This window comes from Podospora pseudopauciseta, chromosome 1 (genome assembly GCF_035222475.1).
Source record: "Podospora pseudopauciseta strain CBS 411.78 chromosome 1, whole genome shotgun sequence".
Lineage (NCBI taxonomy): Eukaryota > Fungi > Ascomycota > Sordariomycetes > Sordariales > Podosporaceae > Podospora > Podospora pseudopauciseta.
Genome location: NC_085892.1, coordinates 7169387 through 7189161, shown reverse-complemented (window position 1 = coordinate 7189161; position 19775 = coordinate 7169387). Strand labels below are relative to the sequence as shown.

Genomic DNA, 19775 nt, shown 5'->3' with positions numbered 1-19775 from the left:
GGAACTTCTTCTAGACACTTCTGCGCCTCCTCTAACCCACCAATCAGGGTCGCCCATGGCTGGGCAAGGCAACCACTGACTCTTTCTCTTTCAGAGCCTTGTTGGTTTACCCACCTGTCCGACATCGCAACACCAACATAAGACTGACCCAACAGAAACAATGCTGTTCTCTGAATATTGATAGGTATGTATCTATGAGTGCGATCAATGAAACGATAAATTCCCGAACACACCCCGCGTCTGAACCTGGCACGGCGCATAAATTAACTCCAGATGTCTCTAAAGATTTCATTGAATCGGTTTCTCAAAATAATCACCAAGTACCATGTTATAAAGCCATGAAGTTCAGCCATGAAATAAAACCATAACTTTTCACCGAATACTTGTCTCAGCAACCTCTCCCCCCCCCCAAAAAAAACTTTGGTATTAAGTAAACCACTCCCGAAGCCCCCTTTTTTTTTCGAACCGTGATGCACCCATGCTACCCCCCGGCTAAGGTAACTGCAAACAAACACCACTAAGTGCCGATAACAATGTTGGAAAAAGGGTGATGATCAAGGAGATGTCATGAAACAAATTTTCCCACCCTCTCTGCATAAACTCATATGAAAATCAAGGCCTGTCGTGTCAAGTCATGTCTTCGCTCGTTGCTCAGTCTTTGCCCATGCCCCGTTTGTTGGCATCTTATTCGGCCTTGTGCTCCAGGGACTGCATGTCCGGAACTTGGAGGCCGCCATTGGTAAGAGTCTGCTTGGGAATAATAGGGCTCCCATGGCGGCTGCTGGCAAACTGTTGCAAATACTGCGTTAGCTTCTCACTATCAATGACTTGGTGTACATCAACTTCACTTACGTTGCTGGCAGCACTAAGCAGCGCAATCAGCGAGCTCTGGACCACATCCTCGTGGATGCCCACTCCCCAAACCTTCTCTTCCACACCCGGGGCCACGCACTCGATGAATGTCGCCGCCTTGACTTCCCGTCCCCGGCCGACAGCATGCTCCTTGTAGTCCTGGACATCCAAGTCAATACCAATGGTTCGGAGAGCGTTTGCGGCACTGGAGATCGGACCGTTGCCACGGCCGCGGAGCTTGTACTCTTTGCCGTCAATCAAAATAACACCCTCGAAGACTCTCATCAGATTCTTAGTATCCTGGGTCTTGCCAGGGGCCGGAGGTGCGGGAGAGGCGGAACGGTCGGGGTTGACGTTGTAGTCAACAATGTTGAAGCGGGAGTTCTTGTCAAGGTGGTAAGTCTCCCGGAAGAGGTCAGTAATCTCAGTGGGAAGGAGCTCGCGACCCTTCTGCTCCGCCATAGCCTGTACGACCTTGGCGAAAGCGACTTGCAGACCACGTGGGAGGTCCAGATGCAGGTTTTGCTGGATAACCCAAGCGGCACCACCCTTTCCAGACTGCGAGTTGACGCGGATGACGGCCTGGTAGTCGCGACCAATATCCTTGGGGTCCAGAGGGAGGTAAGGAATCTGCCAGTGGTCGTCGTACTCCTTACCCTCCTTCTCCCGGATTTGGAAGCCCTTCTTGATAGCATCCTGGTGAGATCCGCTGAAAGCGCACACCACCAGAGACCCACCGTACGGCGCACGTGGGTGAACCTCGATCTTGTTGCACTCCTCCACTGTCTTGATGACCTTTTGGAGGTCCGAGAAGTCGATGTTGGGAGTCACGCCCTGTGTGTAAAGGTTGAGGGCAAGAGTGACCAGATCAACGTTTCCTGTCCGCTCCCCATTGCCAAACAGGCACCCCTCTACTCTGTCGGCTCCTGCCATCTGGGCCAGCTCGGCCGCAGCAACCGCACAGCCGCGGTCGTTGTGAGGGTGAAGGGACACGCAGATCTTCTCGCGCTCGGAGATGTTGCGGCAGAAGTACTCGATCTGGTCGGCATAGACGTTGGGGGTGGACATCTCGACGGTTGCCGGGAGGTTGAAAATGATGGGGTTCTCCTTGGTTGGGCCCCATGCCTCCTTCACAGCCTCGCAGATCCTGACAACAAATTCTGGGCTGGTATCCGAGAAAGTTTCGGGACTGAACTCGAATGCCCACTCGGTACCCGACTGCGACGGATCGTCCTTGGTCAGTGACCGTACCAGAGCCGCACACTTGGAAGCAAGAACCACGCTCTCATCTTCCGAGAATCCAAAGATAACCCTCCGGAAACATTCGCTGGTAGCGAGATAGATGTGGACAATGGCCTTCTTGGCTCCCTTCAGCGAATCGACTGTGCGGCGAATGAGGTCCTCTCTGCAGGGCGACAGGACTTGGAGCCAGACATCGTCGGGTACGGCGCCCGGGGTCTCGATCAGACGTCTTGTGAAGTCGAAATCGGTCTGGGAAGCGGAGGGAAAGGATACTTCAATCTCCTTGTAGCCGAGCTCGGTGAGCATCTGGAAGTAACGCCATTTTTGATCACCGTTCTGTGCAGGGAACATCGTTAGCCGAACTGTTGTCTAGCAGTCGGACTCCAGACATACCATGGGGTCAACCAGACTCTGGTTGCCGTCTCTCAAATCTGTTGCCAGCCATCTTGGGGCCTTCTCGATGACTTTGTCTGGCCATTGACGGTCTGGGAGGTTCAGAGGTTGGAACCTCTTGTACTTCTTGGAGGGATCCTTGAGCCTACGACACCACAAATTCCCCGGTTAGCCATTGTTTTCCGGATTTGTGTCTTGTGTTTCGTGGCACTAGGGAAAGCTGTCCTACTGTGTTCTGCTGCCATGTTCCATGGAAAACAATGGGGTCAAATCTGGAAACTTACATAGGCATGGTGGACGAGATGCGGGGTGTTGAATCAAGAGGTGCTTGATGGATGCCTTGCAACGGCCTTTAGGGGCGACGGAGGAAGTTAAGCTGCTGCAAGTAGAGTGGGCCGAGAGCAGTAGGTGTACTGTGATTTGCAACTGAACTGAGAGGGACCGGACACCTAGAGCTTGGGGAGAGAGAGACTCTAGGTATTACTCGTGGAGCCCAGGGAAGATTCTTGATAAATTGGCGGCCAAGTGCCCGTTGAAGTTGGGATGAGAAGCAGCAAGAAACAAAGCGGTGTGCCTATAGGTGGTAGGTAGGTAGATATGGAATATATGGACAATGGAGATCTAGGTGGACGGGTAGATCATGGATACTTAAAGAGACGAAACAAGCTGGCGGGCCTGAGTCATTCGAGGTGAGTCCCCGTAATCGTCACGGCGCAAAGACCGGCCAAGGGCGCCCGAGAATGCCACTACCGCGAAACAAAAGAGGAAAGCATGGGACCCAGCCGAGGGGTTGCCGTTGCCATTGAGTGCCCAGCATTCGCCCGAGTCCCGTTTTACATACATAAACGCCCTCCTGGGACTCGCCACCAAATCAACATCCGCCAGCAAGCACGCCAGCTCGGTCGGCAGCCGGTTGAGGCTTGCCGTGAAGAAGAGATGCGCCCTTGAGAACACAGCACATGATGGACAGATACCTGAAGTTTGAAAGCAGAAACCATGGATTGGCGGGGTCGTGCAGTTGATCCCTGTGCTACCCCAGCACCGAACCCGAACCCCTCCACTAGCAAGCCAAGAACCAATAACGTCGACTCCTTTGCCAGCCCTGCACAAACTTTTTTCTTTCTCTGCTACGCTCTGGCCATCCATCCATGGCCTGCGTGGGCGGGTTGACGTGAGGCCGACCTGCTTTTGGCCTCTGCCTTTGCAGGTCAAATATCAACTGGAACGAAGCCTCTGATCCCCATCCGATTCGTCGCCGATCACCGGTCAACCTCATGCTCCCAGCGGAAGAGGGGGTTTCCCGGCCTTGGAGGGGCATCAGAATCCACCTACGTAAAATGTGGACCCTCCGACCTTTCAACGGCCGCTGCAAACCGAACAAGCATCGGATGGCGCCATCAACTCAACACCCACACATGGGACTCTTGACCACCAGTCATCAGGAAATATCCAAGCGCATCACCCGTCGACGGGTTTTATATCTCCTACATGCGCCGTGTCTTCTCGCGACTACACTAGAACATCCAATGCCGAGCCCCGCAAGCCTCACCGGCTACCGACACATCACGTTTTGGCACTTCCCCGTTCCCGAAGTCACCAGAGAATACCTGCATCCTCGACTGCATGCTGCAAACAGACCGCAACATACGGCCCCTTTTCCCCCTTCCCGTGTCACCTACCTTTGCCCCTTTTCTGTCCTACCCATCCAGCTGCTGAAATTGTCACCGAAATCCTGTTTTATATGACCTTCAAAACCAGGTTCCCCGAGCCCCCAAGCACGGCTGAACAGACCAGTACCAAAGACTTTTACCCCACGAAACGGCACGGAGACGTTGCAACCTGCATATAACCACCAGCTTGCAACTATTCCCGCTGTCGATCAATGCTACTCAGGAACATCTGATCTGATACATTGCTGATCGTTAGGGTTGTAGTCGAAATCAACAGCTGAAGTGGCTGTACGTAATCGACTTATACATGGAGGTCCTTGCCATGTGGTGGTGTAAGCCGAAGTCGGAGTTGGCTTGTATAAACGTCCATTCTGGGATATGTCGTGCTCGAGACTGAAGGCTTTGTGACGTTTGTGGACATATTGAGCCGTGTTTTTCGAGAATGGTGACAATGGGTCATGAAACTTGGAACACGATATGTCGAGTTACATCACGACGATGGAAAGCCGAGCCCTGCAGCCCCGTGGGCTTGATGTCAAGTGACGGAGCTGTCAAGTACCAAACTGAAGGGCGAATTGACAACAGGGCAGGATGTTGGATTTACCAATCCCTTCATGTCTTCAATTTAGGCATGTTGTAAATTCAGAAATCAAGTTGAAGAGACCTGTGGTGTCACAGTGTTAAAGCCGAACTCCATGACATCCGTCTGTCAAGAGTTTGAAGTTCAGGTAGCAGCCTATCACATTCACAGGAACGCGTTCAAGGATAAAACACGTACCTGAGTTGAACTCTTCAGACGTCGGGCAAAAGACAGATGTTTGCGTGGCATCAGCGAACATCATTGGACGTCGCATATCATGAAATTGAGAAAGAAGACCAGATACAGTAATTCATATCAATTATCTTGCCTCTCCATATCTAAGCCATAAAGCCATTCGCTTTCTGCGTGTCAAGCCAAGGCCCGTCTATAGGGTATATAAAACGCTCTTTCCACCCCCCCCTTCTCTCCCCGTTATCCAGCAACATCATACACAAAAGCACCCTTCATGTCCCGTTATTTACAAAAAAATCACACAAAACCCAGTGATAAACCACCACCCACCCAAGAATAAAAAGGCCAAGGGAATAGAGAAAAGAGAAAGAATGTAAACCCCCTATCCTATCCGAATCACCAAGCCACCCACCCTCCCAAAGAAAGTAAATACCATCGAAGTGAACCAACCCCAACCCCAACCCCTACTGTCCTGCTCACTACCAAGTAAAGCTCTCCTCCACAAAATCCACCACCGTCCCCAACCCCTGCATCCCCCTAACAGCACCCCTAACATCATCCCCCAACCCCCCCGGACCGCAAACCCCAACCACCATCGCCCCCATCTGCTCATCCTGCTCCTTAGCCAGCAGCGTGACCACGTTCGGCCTGCCCGGCAACTTTTGCACCGTCCCGCTCGTGCTCAGGACATTAACCCCCATCGCTGTCTTTGGCCTCGTCACAAAGATCTTGATCCGGAGGATCTCTTGCCTGTTGGGGAGGCGCAGGATCTGCTCCATGTAGGGGTGGATCCACTCCAACACCTCGTGATCGCGCACGATCCAGACGAGGGTGATCCGACGGGTGCAGGCGGTGCGGTCGTTGCAGCCGTTGATCAGGTGGCGGATGTAGGAGAGTTGGTGGGTGATTCCTGTTGCGCCAGCAAAGAGGACTACGTGCCCGTAAGAGTCGAAGCTGTGGTGGCCGGCGTAGGGGCCTTCAAAGGCTGCTCGGAGGGTGAGGGCTCCCAAGGGGGAGGCACGGGCGGTGTTGTAGAGTTGGCGGGTGAAGCCCGTGTGGGCGCCTATGATGAAGCTGACGGTGGTGGAGGTGGGAGTTGTTCCCGGGGGGTGTTTTTCTGAGGAGGATGAAGAGGAGTAGGTGGGGAGGGAAGAAGGAGAGTATGTATGCTCGAACCAAGCGATGGAAAAGGGGTGGTTTTCCCAGGGTTTGAGACCGGCGAAACGCAGATAGGCGTGCTGGCCGGGTCTGACGGGGATGTGCCGTGGGAGGTGCATCGTCACTCGGCAGGCCTCGCCGGGCATGGGCTCGACCGTCGCGGTGGTATAACCCCTAGACGACCGGTTGGCATAGGCGAGGCGGATGACGCGGGCGAAGCGCTCGGCGCCCCAGAGGATGAAGATGGCGAGGACCCAGGGGATTTGGGGGAGACCGCCGTGGACGGTGGCGGAGACACAGTGGATCCAGGTGCAGATGAAGGCAACGAGGGCGAGGATTATGTGGGTGTTGAGAAAGGACTCGTAAAAGGCGTGGCGGACGGGCGAAAGGGAGAGGACGAGGATGACGAACATGGCGACGACGCCGACAGTGCCAGAGCTGATGAAGCGGTCGTAGAGGATCTTGTGCTTGACACCCTCCCAGCCGTCGTCGGCTACTTGGACGACAGCCCAGGCGATGAAGTGGATGAGGACCTCGAAGACGGACATGCGACCCATCCATCGGTGGAGGAGGTTGTAGGTGTCGAAGCTGATGTTGAGAAGGCCAATAAGGGGGTTGTTGCGACCGGCAAAGATGATCAGGGGGATCATGTTGACGACGGAGAGGGTTCCTGATCGGCCACGAATTTCGGCACAGAGGGCGTACTTGTTTGCTTGTTGCCAGTCGAGGACGAACATGTATGCGAGGTTGCTACCCAGGTATACGAGGAGGACCGCTGCTTGGAGTCTCGATGGGAGAGTGCCCATGTTGACAGCGCTGGAGAGCTGGATCTCGCGGTTGTGCCTCTTCTTCCATAATGGGGCGTAGATGAGTGACCTCTTCAGACCGGGCATCCAACTCCATTGTTTGACCTTCCAGAAATGCTGTTGCCTCCCCTTCGTATTCATCGCCGAAACCAGCCGTAGCTTGGCCCACGCCAACTGTCCTATCCTGATGAGCAGTATCATTACCCCCAAGCCGCCCAATGTCCACCAGAGGATGTCGGTGAAGAGCATGTTGTTTGGCTGATTGACGCCGTTGAGACCTGTATTATAGGGGGTGATGGTAGGGTTGGATATTGGTACTTCTTGGGTATTGGTGATTGTTGGTATTGTGTCTCGTAGCTGAAGTAGTGCTTCGGGAAAAGCGAGGTCTGGATCAGCGATCCCGCGCCGAGGATGGTCCATCCTGAGACCACGCATCTTGATGGTTGGGTGGTGGAATGGAAGATTGAAACGAAGTCGAAAGAGTCGAAGTGATCGTGATCGTCAAACAGATATGGAATTGCTCCAATGCGCCCAGTGACTTGCTTCTTTTCCCAGCCGTTTGTTTGTCACTGAACCGCAGTGGGTGAATCCGCGTCAAGATTGGACGTTAGGCCACATACATTGCTATTGTGTGGCCAACAATGGAGAGGGAGGGACAATAGGACGAGAGGAGCAGGTCCCCTGCCCTCGCGTGCTCTTGAGGGCCACAACAAGGAAGAATCCCCCGGTGGACAGGCAACCTCCAGAAAAAATTGATGACCCTGTGTTGATAAAGGAAGCTTTGACCAGGATCGTCAGGTCGAAATTGAGACCGTCGTCGAGGCCGTCCTTGACTTGGCGCCGAAACGCCCGCACAGATCTGGAGATGTCACTAAATTGGCCCAGCGCAATCGCAACGGTCTCTAGAAACGAGGCTAGAACGTCGCCGGTCTGGTTCGTAACCTGGGGTAATAATTTTCGTGGTACCTGCTGCGGGCGGAGACAATGTAAACAAGCCGGGTGGATGACCAGGTCGTGTGCCGACTGCCGTACTGTTGGCGAGAAAAGTCAATTGTTGTTGGCTCCAAAAGACAGACAATAGAGATTGCCCACGGGATTCCAAGTGAATGTGCTTTTGTTGGCCTGCACAAGAGAACCAGAGAGGGCATACAAGAAACAAAGAGAGGTTATAACCGTGGAACTCGCGTAAAGAAGTGTGCGCGAGAGCTCCCAGGGATATATGTCGAATGATGAATCCCAAAATTCGCAGGGAGGGTCGCTCAAACGAAGGGAAGTGGGCGAGATGAGAAGAGACAGATATCGTTCGGTTCGAATTGCGAAATGCCGCCCTTTTCTCTTTCAAGTCGTCCCTCACACAATAACACAGACAGCCAGACACAGTCCGACTCTGGTCCGTGTACCAAGTGACTGAAGCACCGGGCTAGAAGGCAAACCAAGATGGTCCCGATAGAAGGGATGAGAAAATGGGCCGAGGGTAAGGAGATGATAGTCGGAGGGCAACACAGACTCTCCAAAGTTTAAAAAACAAAAGGCAGGAAACTAAAAAAGAGAAACCATCGTGGCAGCACTGGAGTCACTTGACGGCACCATCCGAGATATGTACGGGATCCAGGTACATGATGTGGCATCTGCCCACCTGCCTGCCATCTCGCATCTTGCCCCTGAGTGAGCCGCAGAAGCGAAGGGCCAAAAGGGAACATGTTTTTGCGGCGCGACCAGCCCATTCTGGCTGACAGAACTTTGGACAAACTGCCGTCATCCAACCGGGCCTCCGGGATGGGTTCCCAACGCTCCCAACGAGCGTGGGGTCCCCGGAGTTCCTTGCCACTCGCACCCTATCAAGACCAGGCGGAGGGCCCTGCATCCAGACCGAACAGTCTGGAGGGGTCATATCCATGGGCTGGCGGTGGAAATGGTTGGTGTTGTCCAGGGGCAGGGTGGAAAGCCAAGACATGACGACCATGTCGTCGGTGTCTTGCTCAAAGCGATTTCATAGGGCGCGGGGCAGCAGCAACGGGATTCAGAAGTTGAGGCAGCTGAGCCATTGGGAGCTTCTGATTGGTCCAGTGTTTTCCAGGGCGTTTCTCAAACCCCTGCCCCGACAGTCCGCCCCGCCAAGAAAACAGCTTTGTAACCTACACAAACAACCAAGACACCAGCCCTGAGGTGCCAAGTATTACCGTTGCCAAGTCATCGAGAAGACGGCTGGGAAAGTAGAGGACGGAAGTTCTGTAAATATGAGACGTCCAAGATCTCTTGTCAAGTCTCTTACGGCCCGGTCTCCAAGCGATAAATATTCTCCGACTCGACTCTCACCATCGCGCATGTTCACTGTGCTTACAGCATACTGTCATCCCATCACTCACCGCGCAACTGGAGGATCGCCGTTCCGTCCCACAGGCCTCCCTACTTCTGCATCCCTGTGCCACTGGCACTGGCTTGAGAGAGCGACAAACCGGCCTGCAGGCCCAAGGCAGGTACCCGGGTGTTCCCATTTGCCATAAACCAAGGACTTGGAACTCGTCAAAGAGTCGGGATGACAGAGTTTGGTGATGGGCAGTAGTGAGGCCTGTGGTGATGTGATGTGGCTGGGGGCGCCATTTTTCAACCTTGGGCGTTTTGAATCGCTCCCAGGCACCATCAACCTAATTGGAATGTATCCCTTCCTGGGAACGGAACACTCTTGCACGTTTTGGCATGTTTGTGGCGGAAGCTGCCGAAGGAGGGCAAGTTAAGCTCTGCCTCGTCCAACTTCCGAGAGCCCGCGCGCCGGCACGATTTTGGATACGGAGGCCAAACCACACATGGCACAGCACACACACGACGCAATCAATGTTTCCATCGGGCTAACATTTGCACGCGATCCCTCGGCGCTCGCTTCGATCAATGGTGGTTGTTGTACGAGTATCAAGCCGAGGGCTGTATTTACTGTTCCAAGGAGCTGTGGCCCACGGCTTCCGGAAATGACTGCGTAACCGCTGTCTGTTCGTATTCTGTTTCGTTACACCCCGTGAGATACTGTGGTGGCGAGGTGGTGGACTCTTTTACCCATCCTCGACGAATCTTACCATATCGGCTCGGAGGGCTATGTTTCCATGCTTGGAAGATCATCTAGCAGGCCGTTGTCGAAGCCGAGCCCAGATCTGTTCACCGTATCCGATATCCCGGGAAGGCCGTGGAAGGCAGTCAAGTTGCTTTCAGACATCGAGGCTGATCAAAAATGATATCTTTAGCTTAGGTCTCGGTTAAGCTGTGAGTTTGCCAACATGGCCGACAAAGAGTGATGGAAGTCTCAATCTTGGATTGGATACACTGGTGATACGCGCAGAGATCCGTGCTTCTGCTATGACATGAGACTATCCATGCTTGCCATTTGCGGATCGGTTTACGAGCTTGACGAGGCAGCCGGGATGAACTCGAAGAACTATAGTGTCAATGCCATGACATTAGATTGTGAGAGCCAGGAAGACATATACGGAGATCCTGCTGAATCGGCAGTGCTGTCCAGTTTGAGAAAGCGCCACCTTTTACTAAACCAAGAGAATAGGAATGAATCGCAGAGCGCGAGATGGGATCTGATCACTATACTCCGTAAAACCATAGGTGTTGAGATGAAGTTGATAAGGCCCAAGCGTCATCCCACCTCTTAGCTTACACCACACAGTGCCAACACCGTGCCCCAAACACCGTAATCCCGTCATTGCATTGGCCGGAAATTCCCGCCAGAAAGTAAAGCCGGAATTGAGATGCCAAGCCCAACCCGGGAACAGCATCACGAGTGAAACTGAATTGGCGCCGACGACGACGACGAGCTCGCCAAAAACCCTCGAGGGACCCCTTGATACTCGATAGTATCCCCCCCAAATCGCCCACCTAATCTGTGCGCCTCCCCGTACAACCAGACAATTCCTCACAATGGGCTCGAGCTCGTCCAAGCCAGCGGCTACCGCTCCCCAGACCTGGAAGGCGTATGTCTATTTACTTTCCCGGCTCACGAAGCTCTCAGCAGCAGTCCAGTTAAACTGACGTTATTTTCTACAAACAGCCCCGGCTCAGCAGGCCTCTCCGCCGAGCTCGTCCAGCACCTCCAGTCCTCCCCCGAGGTAAGCCACCACCACCACCACCCCACCATATCTCCTTGCTCCCTCGAAGCTAATTCTCTTCCCCACAGACCGACGCCTCCCGTCTCCAGGCCATCGAGCTCGAGATCCAAGCCCGCGTCGCCGCCGAGCTCAAGCGTCTCCGCGACCAAGAATCTGAAGCCCTCCGCGCCGCCCAGGCCAAGCTTGCCGAGTCGACTGACGACAAGACCGCCGACGACAACTCCAAGACTTCGTATACTGTCTCCAAAGAAGTGCAAGCTCTCCAGAAGAAGCTTGAGGAGCGCAAGAGGATCCGGTCCCAGCTGCCGGAGAGCCTGGAGAATGCTCGGTCTGGGGTGGTGAGGTGCTTGAGGGAGAATGACAGGCGGCCGTTGGACTGCTGGAGGGAGGTGGAGGCTTTTAAGGAGGAGGTGAGGAGGGTGGAGAAGGGGTGGGTTGAGAAGGTTGTTAGTTAGGGGTGGTAACGAAGTTGGTAGTCGGAGGGAAACGAAGGCAAGGGGCCGAGAGCGGTGTTCATAGAGGGATTAAAACGAGGTGAAGATGACGAACCACCCAGAGTTGGCTTTGAGAGCACTGACCAAGGGGTGTCAAACTTGTATCATATCGAAGGGTGCCGAGGGCTGGTGGGAGATATCACTCAGTCGAGGCTTAAAAGTGAGCAGCTATAGACAATGGACTGGAAAGCAAGGCAAGCAGGCGTTCAAATTGCATTTCACCAACCCCAAAAATGATGAAATGTTTCAACTTTAGCTTGTTTATTTTACAGAACCTCAGGAGGCTCAAGTATGATTCCTATACCACCCTCCTCACTTTGCTGCTCCTTTTCAGTCGTCTCCTGCTTCCCCTTCTCAAGTTCCTGTTTTCTCCTCAGCCCCTCCGACCGTTTCCTCTCCCTCCTTGCGTCTGCATCCTCCCAACCATCCTTCTTTTTAGGTCCCTCCTCAAACCACCCCTTCAGTGCCTCCCTAAACCTCCCAATCCGCCTCTCATTCTCCTTGAACAACTTCTCACTATTTCTCACCACCCGGTCCAAGTACCCCCTCCCAACCACCGCCCTCCTCACCCCATCCGTACCTTCCACCCCGATCAAGCTCTCAAAACTCAACCCCATCGACCTGACAGCAACAACAGGGTTGTGGTCGTCGTCCTGCCGTGAAAGTAAGCTCACAGCGCCCGTCTCTCGAAAGCCAGCCTCCATGCCCGCCTGGATGACCTTTTGGGCGTGGGAGTGTGATGCCGTTAATACATGTAAAATCTAATCTTGTTAGTCCCTTTCATCATGGAAAAAAAAAAAAAAATTGGGGGTGAGACTACCATGGGCTCAAACTTGAAGTGCACCATTCTCCCCTTCTCGTCACCCTCTTCCCCTTCCTGACCCTGCAACGACACCAACCCAAACAACGATTCATACCCCCGCTCCAGCTGTCCAGGCGGCAACGAAGAGATGGGATCATGGCTGACAAACAGCCACTCCCCGCCTCCCTTCCCCCCAGCACTCGAACTCCTCACCCCTCCCGCTGTTGCTGCTTCCTCCCGCTCATCTTGTGGAGAGGTACCAGTAGAGCGGCCTTCGAGGTAAACGCTGACTCTGCCCGCACAACTGCTTGTTGTCACGAGCCCTTCCCGGGCGTTGATTTCGTCGATGAGGTCGCGGATCCCGACATCGACGGATCCTTTGGGCGAGAGGTCGGTGTATTCTGCGTCTGGGACAGAGAGGGCAGACAAGATTTTGGTTTTGCGGTTGGTGAAACTTTGAGAGGGGGGAGGGAGGGGTTTGGGTGGTTTTGACATTTTGACTCCGAAAAAAAGGAAGAGGGAGAGTGAAAGTGGAAAATTGGAGAGGAGTGCTGATGTGAGTTCGAGGTGTGAAAGAAGGTTGAAGAGTTGAGGGTCAAAAAGAAGTGGGTCACGTGTGGTTGGGTTGGGAGGTTGAACATTCAAGGTTGACAATGACGCTCAAACCCCTACTTTCACTGCTGCAAAACAAAAGCTAGGTAAAGTCATGTAGTGCAATTGGAACAAGAAGGCAGCACCTGTAGGTTTAGTCACATCAAGCGGCCAGCACATAAAAGTTAAACATACAGGTCAACCTGTCTCTTTACTCCGAACTGACATCAAGCCGATGGGTATACATAATATCTCCCCATACTCCCTTCTCCCTTCCCCCATTCCACCCCTTCCAAACCCGCAAGCACAAGCTAAAACATGCTTTTCCCCCCTTCCTCTCCAGCAGTCTAACTAACCCCCTTCCCCCCCAAAAACAACAAATCCAAACAACCCAATCCTCCTCTCAAAAAGATCAAGAAAATACATTATGTAAGGGGGAAAAAACAAAGACTTTGTGCTGCGTGGTGCGTGTGCGTGTGCGTGTGGTGTATATGTACAACCCACTGTACAATGTCTCCCAACTCTTGAATGATGGGTCTTCAAAAGTCCGTAAAAAAAAACACCCAGCCACCACCAAATCTTACAAGAAAAATGTGGGAAACGCCGCCGCTTTGTATGTGTGAATGAACATCTCGTTGGGGATAAAAAAGGAAAAACTCGTAAGAACTTTGCAGTAACAGCGTGGGACATAAGCGTCAAAAAAAGGTGTGTAAAACATGTCAATGAAGAAACGAACAAGACAAGTACAGTCGGGGAATAAGTCTGGTAATGAGGCGTAAAAACGGAAATAGTCAAAAAGATTGTGTGTACAGTAGTAGCACAATGGCACCATCCGAGTCGATGGTGTGGTGTGTGGTGTTTGGTGTTTAGTTTGTTGGTGGTTGCTGTGCGAGTCCGCTCTCGAGGTCGTGTTGAGACCTCAGTTGTCTCGGCCCTTGAAAGCCTTGCTGTTGTTGTTGTTGAAGATGTGGTGAGTTCTTAACATCTTGCATCTCCATTCCCTCTTTCGAGTCGACGCCGACCCCTGGGTTAGCGGGAACAGCCTTGCGAGCTTTCTTTATCCTCTTCGTCGGTGCGAGCCTCTGATCACCCTCGTACCACGATTGCTTGAACTGATAGTACGTTGGCGGCCTCGGTCTGCAGAGCACCACAAACCAGTTCCTGAACCAGCTTCCTTGATTGTAGGCTCTGAAGCGTTCCGCCTTGATGAACTTGGAAGAGTTGAGGTATTCACGGGTCGTCTCACCCCTAGCCATTAGGAACACATGGTACCCCGTCAAAGCGGCTGGGTACAGGAAGGCAATGAACCCGTAGATGACCATGGCGAAGGGCACGCGGAAGTGAGAAATTGACGCATTGAAGCTGATTTTCTGCTTGTGCTGGTAGACCAGAATCTGTGCAAGCGATGCACCAGACAGGTACACGCCTAGCAAGGTGGCGGTAAGGATGAAGGTGAAGAAGTAGCGGTAGTTGCGCCGGCCAACACAGTTGTTGAGCCACAGACAGTGGTGGTCCTGGGTCTCGACGCAGTTGTCGCAGAGACGGCAATGGTGGGCTCGTGGTGGACGCCACATCTGGCATGTCTTGCAGTATTTGCAGGGCACCTCCATGGCAGCGGCTGTCTTCTCGGCAGACTTGATGAGCACCCATTCGGTCGACGGCGGACTTGGCCTCCAGGGGTCATTGTTCTCTGAAGGTGGGAATCGATGTAGGTTGCGTGGGAGGATCTGGATCACTGTTAGTCCATGCTCGCTCACATCATACAAAAAATAGGCCTACCCCGGGATCCGTGGCCGATGCATGGCAAAAAGAAGACACGCAGAGGTAGTAAAGATAGGCGAAGGTGATGGGTATCGCTGGGGAAATATTGCTCCATATCCAAGGTGCCGAGAATATCAGAAACAAGATGCCAGGAATGACTACCAAAGACCCCGTCGCAATGTTGACCGGTCTATCTCTCGCATTTTGTAACCTGCCTCCAAAAAAGAAGATTGTGTTGCCCTGGAAATACTGATAGTTGCGGCCCACCTTCTTGGTCTTCTCCTCCGACGGGTGCTTGTCGTCCCTGCTCGCGGGTGGGAGTTGGGGTGATGAAGCTACCGAGTCCAGCTTCTCGCCGCCCTGCATTTCTCGGTTGCTGTGGCCAGAATCGTTTCTCGGCATAAGAAAGTTGGATCGCAAAGATCGAGGTGTTCGCACAGGAGTCGGGATAGATACGCCAGCTTTGTTGTAGGTTTTGCTCATGTCGAGGGTAAGGTTTCTAGCATCACCAGGCTTCCTATGCAACGGCCGGACGCTATCCGAAAAGCTCGAAGTCGCATGGTGGCCTGTCGGACTCGTGTTGGCCGTCCTCCTCTCGTACATATCCTGCTCGGTGAACTCCGTTCCTCTTGAGGGTGGTGACCGCATGTCCCCTTCATCAGCGGACTGTCTCACTACCTTGGCGCCTGGAGCCGAGTTCAGGCTGTCTCGCGCCGGGTTGTGGGGGTCCTCCTGGGACATAAATTGCCGGTTCACCGTCGTCGGTCTCGCGAATCCTCTTTGCGCCTGTAATTTCTGCGAACTCATCGGGCGAAAGAAGGCATGCGATGTCAACGACGGAACATGGCTTCTGGTTGCCGAACTGGGTGGTCGAACTGCCTGTGTCGCGCTGCTGGTGCTTCCAGTCCCGCTCCCACGCTTTCCCGCCAGCCCCTGACGTAAAGGCGTCCCTGAGCTCCATGGAGGTCTCCCAGATGCTCCTGTCCTCGCCGTTCCTGGACGAGAACTGAGGTCCGAATAGAAAGCGCTCCTCCTCTTGCCGCCTGCCGCGCGGTGCGCTTCCGTGTCTCCACCGTCATCCGTCATGATATCGGTCATCCGCGAGGAAATTATACTCGGGGGACCAGCCATCTCAGATCGACCCGGAAACTGGGGAAAGCTGTCATCGTTAATGGTGCTGGTAGGAGAGAGAGCCCTCGGCGCTCCCTCCCCGGATGCCATGGTTTCGTCTTGCCTGTTTTCACTTTCGCTCGGCTCAGGGCTCGGTTCTGGGTACTCGATTGGATGCAATTTTGAATCCAAGCAGTTCGTTTGGCGGCTCAAGTTTCAAGTGTTGTTCGTACCGCGCTATAACATCGCTGGTCGGCGGGATATGTGGTTGGAGAGGTCGGCCGGACACCAGGCAATGGACTCGAAAAACAGGCCTCAAAGTGCGACGAAGAGGAAAGGACGACTCGGTGTGATGATACGAATATCCGTTGCACCGTCACTTAGACTTCGAGGGTCCGGGCGCGTTACACACGGCTGGAATGCAGTGCTGGATGGCGGTGGCTTCGGGACGGGTAATGCTCTACACTGCAGCTGTGTCTGCCGTCTGGGTGCGATCACTTCCGTGGATTTTCGTGTTTGCGAAACGGTGCAGCTGAGATTCGAATATGGGTGGTAGAGAGCGCGAGTATGGTTGATTATCAAGAGAGACAAAGAGTTGGACAGATATCAAGAAGGAGGGGAAAAAGAGTGTCGAGAAAAAGCAATAGTGTGCGAATGGCCGCCCTGGGGACTTTGCCGCGAGACCAAGCAAGAGTCCGAGTCTCTTGTTCGTTGCCCGGAGTGTGAATCGGATGGACTTCTTTTCTTTTTGGCAACAAACGAGTTGAGGGATCTCACTGGCTGCGGCCAGGACCGTGCCATCCCCGTTCTACTATTTCCAGTTTTTGCTGCCCAGGCAAGTGGCCCAGCATCAGCATGTCCAGTGGGGGACTTGCATTGGCCTCCGATCTCTTGGGTTAATTGCGCTGCGTCAGGTTACCCCTGAATCCCAGAGCCGTGCTCACTGTGATATCACTGCTATCATGCTCTCAAGAAAAGGCAAAGCTCGTGGCACAAAGATGCGGCAAACACAACTCTCGAGAAGAATAGCAAACAGCGACTTGGAATTGCGCTTTGGGCATCCCTTGCGCTCAGGGCTTCGACATCTGTCCAAAGGATGCCCGGACTGTGTGTGACCTGAGTGATGTGTGCTGTTCGAGAGAGACAACTGATGCGACCCAAGCTGCCACCCGTGCCTGTGTCCCTGTGCATTGCAGCTTGTCCTGTCCTGTGATCTGATGTTGCAGCTCGAAAAGGGAGGCGTGGAGTCAGCAGCTGACGGCCAGTTCCGTGGCAGTTGTCCGCCCCCGCTCGACCCAAAAAAAAGACATGATTGGTCAGAAAGCTTCCCCAAGCTTTGATGACGATGACAACCAATGACGGCACAGCTCATACAGTTTGGATGCCTTACGTAAGAAACGGGCGCCAAGCCTTCAAGCTTCGGCCCTGACGAAATCGTATGAGGGCCACTCGGCCAGAGCTAGCATCACGATTCCAGTTCCGAAGCTCCATTGCATCAGCAACCGCCTTTGACAGACAACACCGCAGAGATGGCTTCCCTCATCGCCCGCAGAGCTTTCAGCACGACCGTCCGTCGCCTCACCACCGGCGAGGAGGCTCTCAAGAGCGAGTCCAAGAAGAACCCCGAGATTCTGGTGCGTCAAATTCCGAGGTCCAACCGCCGCCATTGCCGATGCCGTCGCCCCGGGTGTTGAATTGGTAGCCCGCGAGGGCAGTTCGACACAGCTTGAGAATTCGAAAATTAGGTTGGAAACATGGCACGGGGCGCACGGAACGGCGGCGTGGTTTGGCTGTAGCTGGGAGGGGTATTGAAGGAAGATGTGAAAGCTGATATGATTATCATGATAGATCCTCGGCGGTATCATGGTCTGCGCTCTTGGTGGTGCTGGCTACTACTTCGGCCGCTCCCCTACCAAGTCCACCTCCGAGAACACCGTCCCTATCGCCGACAAGAGCATGCCCTGGGAAAGCGGTTCGACCCACGGCAAGTACCAGTATCACCCCGGTGGTGATGCCAGCGCTGCCCCCAAGGATGCCCCTAGCGCTGTCAACGTCGTCGTCGTCCCCAACGTCACTCTGCCCAAGGTATGGACTGTTATGTAGTATGCTTGAGGCAAATACTGATGCAATGGACAGGAGCTTCACGACAGATACAACAAGTGGGGCAAGGATGGCTATTAAACACTTTTTTCAGCTCATGGGAGAGAGGGGGAGGTATTGCACAGGCAGTGAATGATGCATAAAAGAGGGCATCATTGTAAATATCTGGCTAGATGGCGGTTTTTCGGGATCCAGGGCGGTCTTCAATAGAGTGCACTATTCTTGGTTTCCCTCCGCTCATTGAAGTGGTTCAACAAAGATGTCAGAGACTCAACCTGGGTATATCATATGTTTTTAGAACTCAAGACGACAAGAAAAGGCTATACTAACACCTTACCAAAATTTCCAGGGACGAACGCCTATAAATGCAATCCACCACTTTCAAAGTGCCCCCAGTCTACTCGTCCTCCAACAGATTGGCGATGCCTGGGGTGTTCATCATCCTATGTGTCTCTTGGCAGCATCGGCAAACTGCTCTTGCTGGAGACGTTCGAGTTCCTCCAATGTCATACCGCTCTGCTCAAACTTGTTTGCCTTCTTCTCACGTCCCTATCATTGGGCGTCAGCACGTCTTCGTAACAAAGGAAACCCCAAGGTCTCTCACCTTTTGGACTTCCTTGTGCTCTGCAGCGGCTTCCAAAACGGCAGGAACGTAGTCGGCAAAGCCGAGTTGCTCCAACGCCTTGGTGATGTGGTCACAAGCGATAGTCTTTTTGGCTTCCTTCTCAGAAATCTCGTTCGCCTCGCTAGAGATGAGAGTGATGAACTCGACACAGCACTCTATAAGGAGGTCGCGGGCCTCCTTGGCGAAGGCGATGCCTGTTGACGATGGCAGAATCTCCCCAACAATCTTTTGAACAGTGGCTGCGCCGAACAGTCAGTAATCCACACGCTTCTTTGGTTGATAAGAATGAGATACATACCTTTGGGGAGGGACAGGTCGTCATTTCCTATCAGACACGATGTTAGCAAACTGTCGTCTCAGCACAAAAGTCCAAATCAACCAGATATACCCAGCTCATCATTGTCAAAAGCTGACCAGTAACGGTCTTGACGGGGGATGTGCTCTGAAGGCATTTTTGCTTGTCCTGGGGGGTGCGGTGAAGATGTTTGTTGTGGGGTGGAAAGACAACAGGAGCAAACGAATCAACGATCTATGAAGGGAAGGTATTGTCCTCTCTGTTATCTCCGTCAATAAAGCCAGTGGGTCGACAGTCCCTATTCGTATGCCGGGTGACGCCTGAGGCTGTATAAGAGGTGTATACATGACTTCAGATGACTTTAGGAAAGGGCCTCCACTGTGTTTAATAGTAGGATGCGTCCGCCAAACTCCCGGTCGCATCAACGGAACCAAAACGCCACCCGACAAACTCGCAGTGTAGTTTCCTCCACTGCAGAATTAAAAACACGGCGGCTTACCTCCTAACTCGTGGTCCGACATGGTGGTATATGTAGGGTATAAGAAGGGGGTCTCGCCCTCGGGTGATGGATGAAGCAAGGTATAGTTTGATAACGACACACTTTTTTTTGGTGACGGTATCGAACAAAGTGATGCAATGCCGCTATTCAGTCTTCAGAGTGGTTTCCTCGCGTGTTGGAACTGGGTTTGCTTTGATAGACCTCGACACATGTTATGAACCGGAGAGCCGAGGGCTCTCAAAGCTTGAAGGTTGGTGAGCAGCCCTTTATACTCACATACCTAGCCTCCCGTCCTTCCAAAGTGGTTCTTTGAAGGCTGCCAATGCCAACCAAGTCGCGCGCTCAGCTTGTCCCACAACGCATTTGTGGCTTGTGAGACCCACCCGCCCCGCCATGCCGCGTGAGCGCCACAAAGCAACAGCGAAGCTCCCCACCTCAGCCTCATTTGGCTCCAGCTTGAAAATTTCAAGGTTCCTCTAAACTCCCTCCTTCGCAGTTGTTC

General features: G+C 53.3%; 7 protein-coding genes across 7 annotated transcripts; 2 read left to right on the top strand and 5 right to left on the bottom strand.

Moving 5' to 3' along the window:
* Positions 1-421: 421 nt before the first annotated feature.
* LEU4 (2-isopropylmalate synthase (Alpha-isopropylmalate synthase) (Alpha-IPM synthetase)) lies at positions 422-3633 on the bottom strand. Its single transcript, XM_062908551.1, is given in 5 exon segments — positions 422-789; positions 853-2433; positions 2488-2632; positions 2772-2913; positions 2919-3633. Coding segments are annotated over 4 exon segments (1839 nt in total). The 5' UTR covers positions 2780-2913; positions 2919-3633; the 3' UTR covers positions 422-684.
* A 1775-nt stretch (positions 3634-5408) lies between these two features.
* Positions 5409-7328, bottom strand: QC763_119630 (uncharacterized protein; the record flags this gene model as incomplete). Its single annotated transcript, XM_062908550.1, has 1 exon — positions 5409-7328. The coding sequence occupies one exon, from the start codon at positions 7326-7328 to the stop codon at positions 5409-5411; it is 1920 nt and encodes a 639-aa protein (XP_062771658.1).
* Positions 7329-10636: 3308 nt separating this feature from the next.
* Positions 10637-11860, top strand: QC763_119620 (uncharacterized protein). The gene is made up of 3 exons (XM_062908549.1): positions 10637-10861; positions 10939-10996; positions 11065-11860. Exons 1-3 carry the CDS (start codon positions 10809-10811, stop codon positions 11449-11451), a joined length of 498 nt encoding a protein of 165 aa, XP_062771657.1. The 5' UTR covers positions 10637-10808; the 3' UTR covers positions 11452-11860.
* QC763_119610 (uncharacterized protein) lies at positions 11329-12898 on the bottom strand. Its single transcript, XM_062908548.1, has 2 exons — positions 12311-12898; positions 11329-12251 (listed from the first exon to the last, which is right to left on the bottom strand). Exons 1-2 carry the CDS (start codon positions 12785-12787, stop codon positions 11757-11759), a joined length of 972 nt encoding a protein of 323 aa, XP_062771656.1. The 5' UTR covers positions 12788-12898; the 3' UTR covers positions 11329-11756.
* Positions 12899-13216: 318 nt separating this feature from the next.
* Positions 13217-16820, bottom strand: ERF2 (Eukaryotic peptide chain release factor GTP-binding subunit). Its single transcript, XM_062908547.1, has 2 exons — positions 14663-16820; positions 13217-14610 (listed from the first exon to the last, which is right to left on the bottom strand). The coding sequence occupies exons 1-2, from the start codon at positions 15863-15865 to the stop codon at positions 13750-13752; spliced, it is 2064 nt and encodes a 687-aa protein (XP_062771655.1). The 5' UTR covers positions 15866-16820; the 3' UTR covers positions 13217-13749.
* Positions 15988-18698, top strand: QC763_119590 (uncharacterized protein). Its single transcript, XM_062908546.1, has 4 exons — positions 15988-17388; positions 17603-17839; positions 17891-18133; positions 18204-18698. The coding sequence occupies exons 1-3, from the start codon at positions 17284-17286 to the stop codon at positions 17933-17935; spliced, it is 387 nt and encodes a 128-aa protein (XP_062771654.1). The 5' UTR covers positions 15988-17283; the 3' UTR covers positions 17936-18133; positions 18204-18698.
* On the bottom strand, positions 18051-19235 carry NCB2 (negative cofactor 2 transcription regulator complex subunit ncb2). Its single transcript, XM_062908545.1, has 4 exons — positions 18868-19235; positions 18778-18804; positions 18459-18718; positions 18051-18403 (listed from the first exon to the last, which is right to left on the bottom strand). The coding sequence occupies exons 1-4, from the start codon at positions 18929-18931 to the stop codon at positions 18293-18295; spliced, it is 462 nt and encodes a 153-aa protein (XP_062771653.1). The 5' UTR covers positions 18932-19235; the 3' UTR covers positions 18051-18292.
* Between the last annotated feature and the right edge of the window lie 540 nt (positions 19236-19775).

Bases quoted from the DNA above. Each gene is read 5' to 3' on its own strand.
- QC763_119620 (XM_062908549.1), top strand. From the start codon at position 10,809: ATGGGCTCGAGCTCGTCCAAGCCAGCGGCTACCGCTCCCCAGACCTGG. The intron at 10,862-10,938 runs GTATGTCTATTT...TTCTACAAACAG, and splicing joins GCTCCCCAGACCTGGAAGGC to CCCCGGCTCAGCAGGCCTCT. The intron at 10,997-11,064 runs GTAAGCCACCAC...TCTTCCCCACAG, and splicing joins ACCTCCAGTCCTCCCCCGAG to ACCGACGCCTCCCGTCTCCA.
- QC763_119610 (XM_062908548.1), bottom strand. From the start codon at position 12,787: ATGTCAAAACCACCCAAACCCCTCCCTCCCCCCTCTCAAAGTTTCACC. The intron at 12,252-12,310 runs GTAGTCTCACCC...TAACAAGATTAG, and splicing joins ACTTCAAGTTTGAGCCCATG to ATTTTACATGTATTAACGGC.
- ERF2 (XM_062908547.1), bottom strand. From the start codon at position 15,865: ATGGCATCCGGGGAGGGAGCGCCGAGGGCTCTCTCTCCTACCAGCACC. The intron at 14,611-14,662 runs GTAGGCCTATTT...ACAGTGATCCAG, and splicing joins CATCGGCCACGGATCCCGGG to ATCCTCCCACGCAACCTACA.
- QC763_119590 (XM_062908546.1), top strand. From the start codon at position 17,284: ATGGCTTCCCTCATCGCCCGCAGAGCTTTCAGCACGACCGTCCGTCGC. The intron at 17,389-17,602 runs GTGCGTCAAATT...TTATCATGATAG, and splicing joins AGAAGAACCCCGAGATTCTG to ATCCTCGGCGGTATCATGGT. The intron at 17,840-17,890 runs GTATGGACTGTT...TGCAATGGACAG, and splicing joins CCAACGTCACTCTGCCCAAG to GAGCTTCACGACAGATACAA.
- NCB2 (XM_062908545.1), bottom strand. From the start codon at position 18,931: ATGCCTTCAGAGCACATCCCCCGTCAAGACCGTTACTGGTCAGCTTTT. The intron at 18,805-18,867 runs GTATATCTGGTT...CGTGTCTGATAG, and splicing joins TTTTGACAATGATGAGCTGG to GAAATGACGACCTGTCCCTC. The intron at 18,404-18,458 runs GTGAGAGACCTT...GCCCAATGATAG, and splicing joins AGCACAAGGAAGTCCAAAAG to GGACGTGAGAAGAAGGCAAA.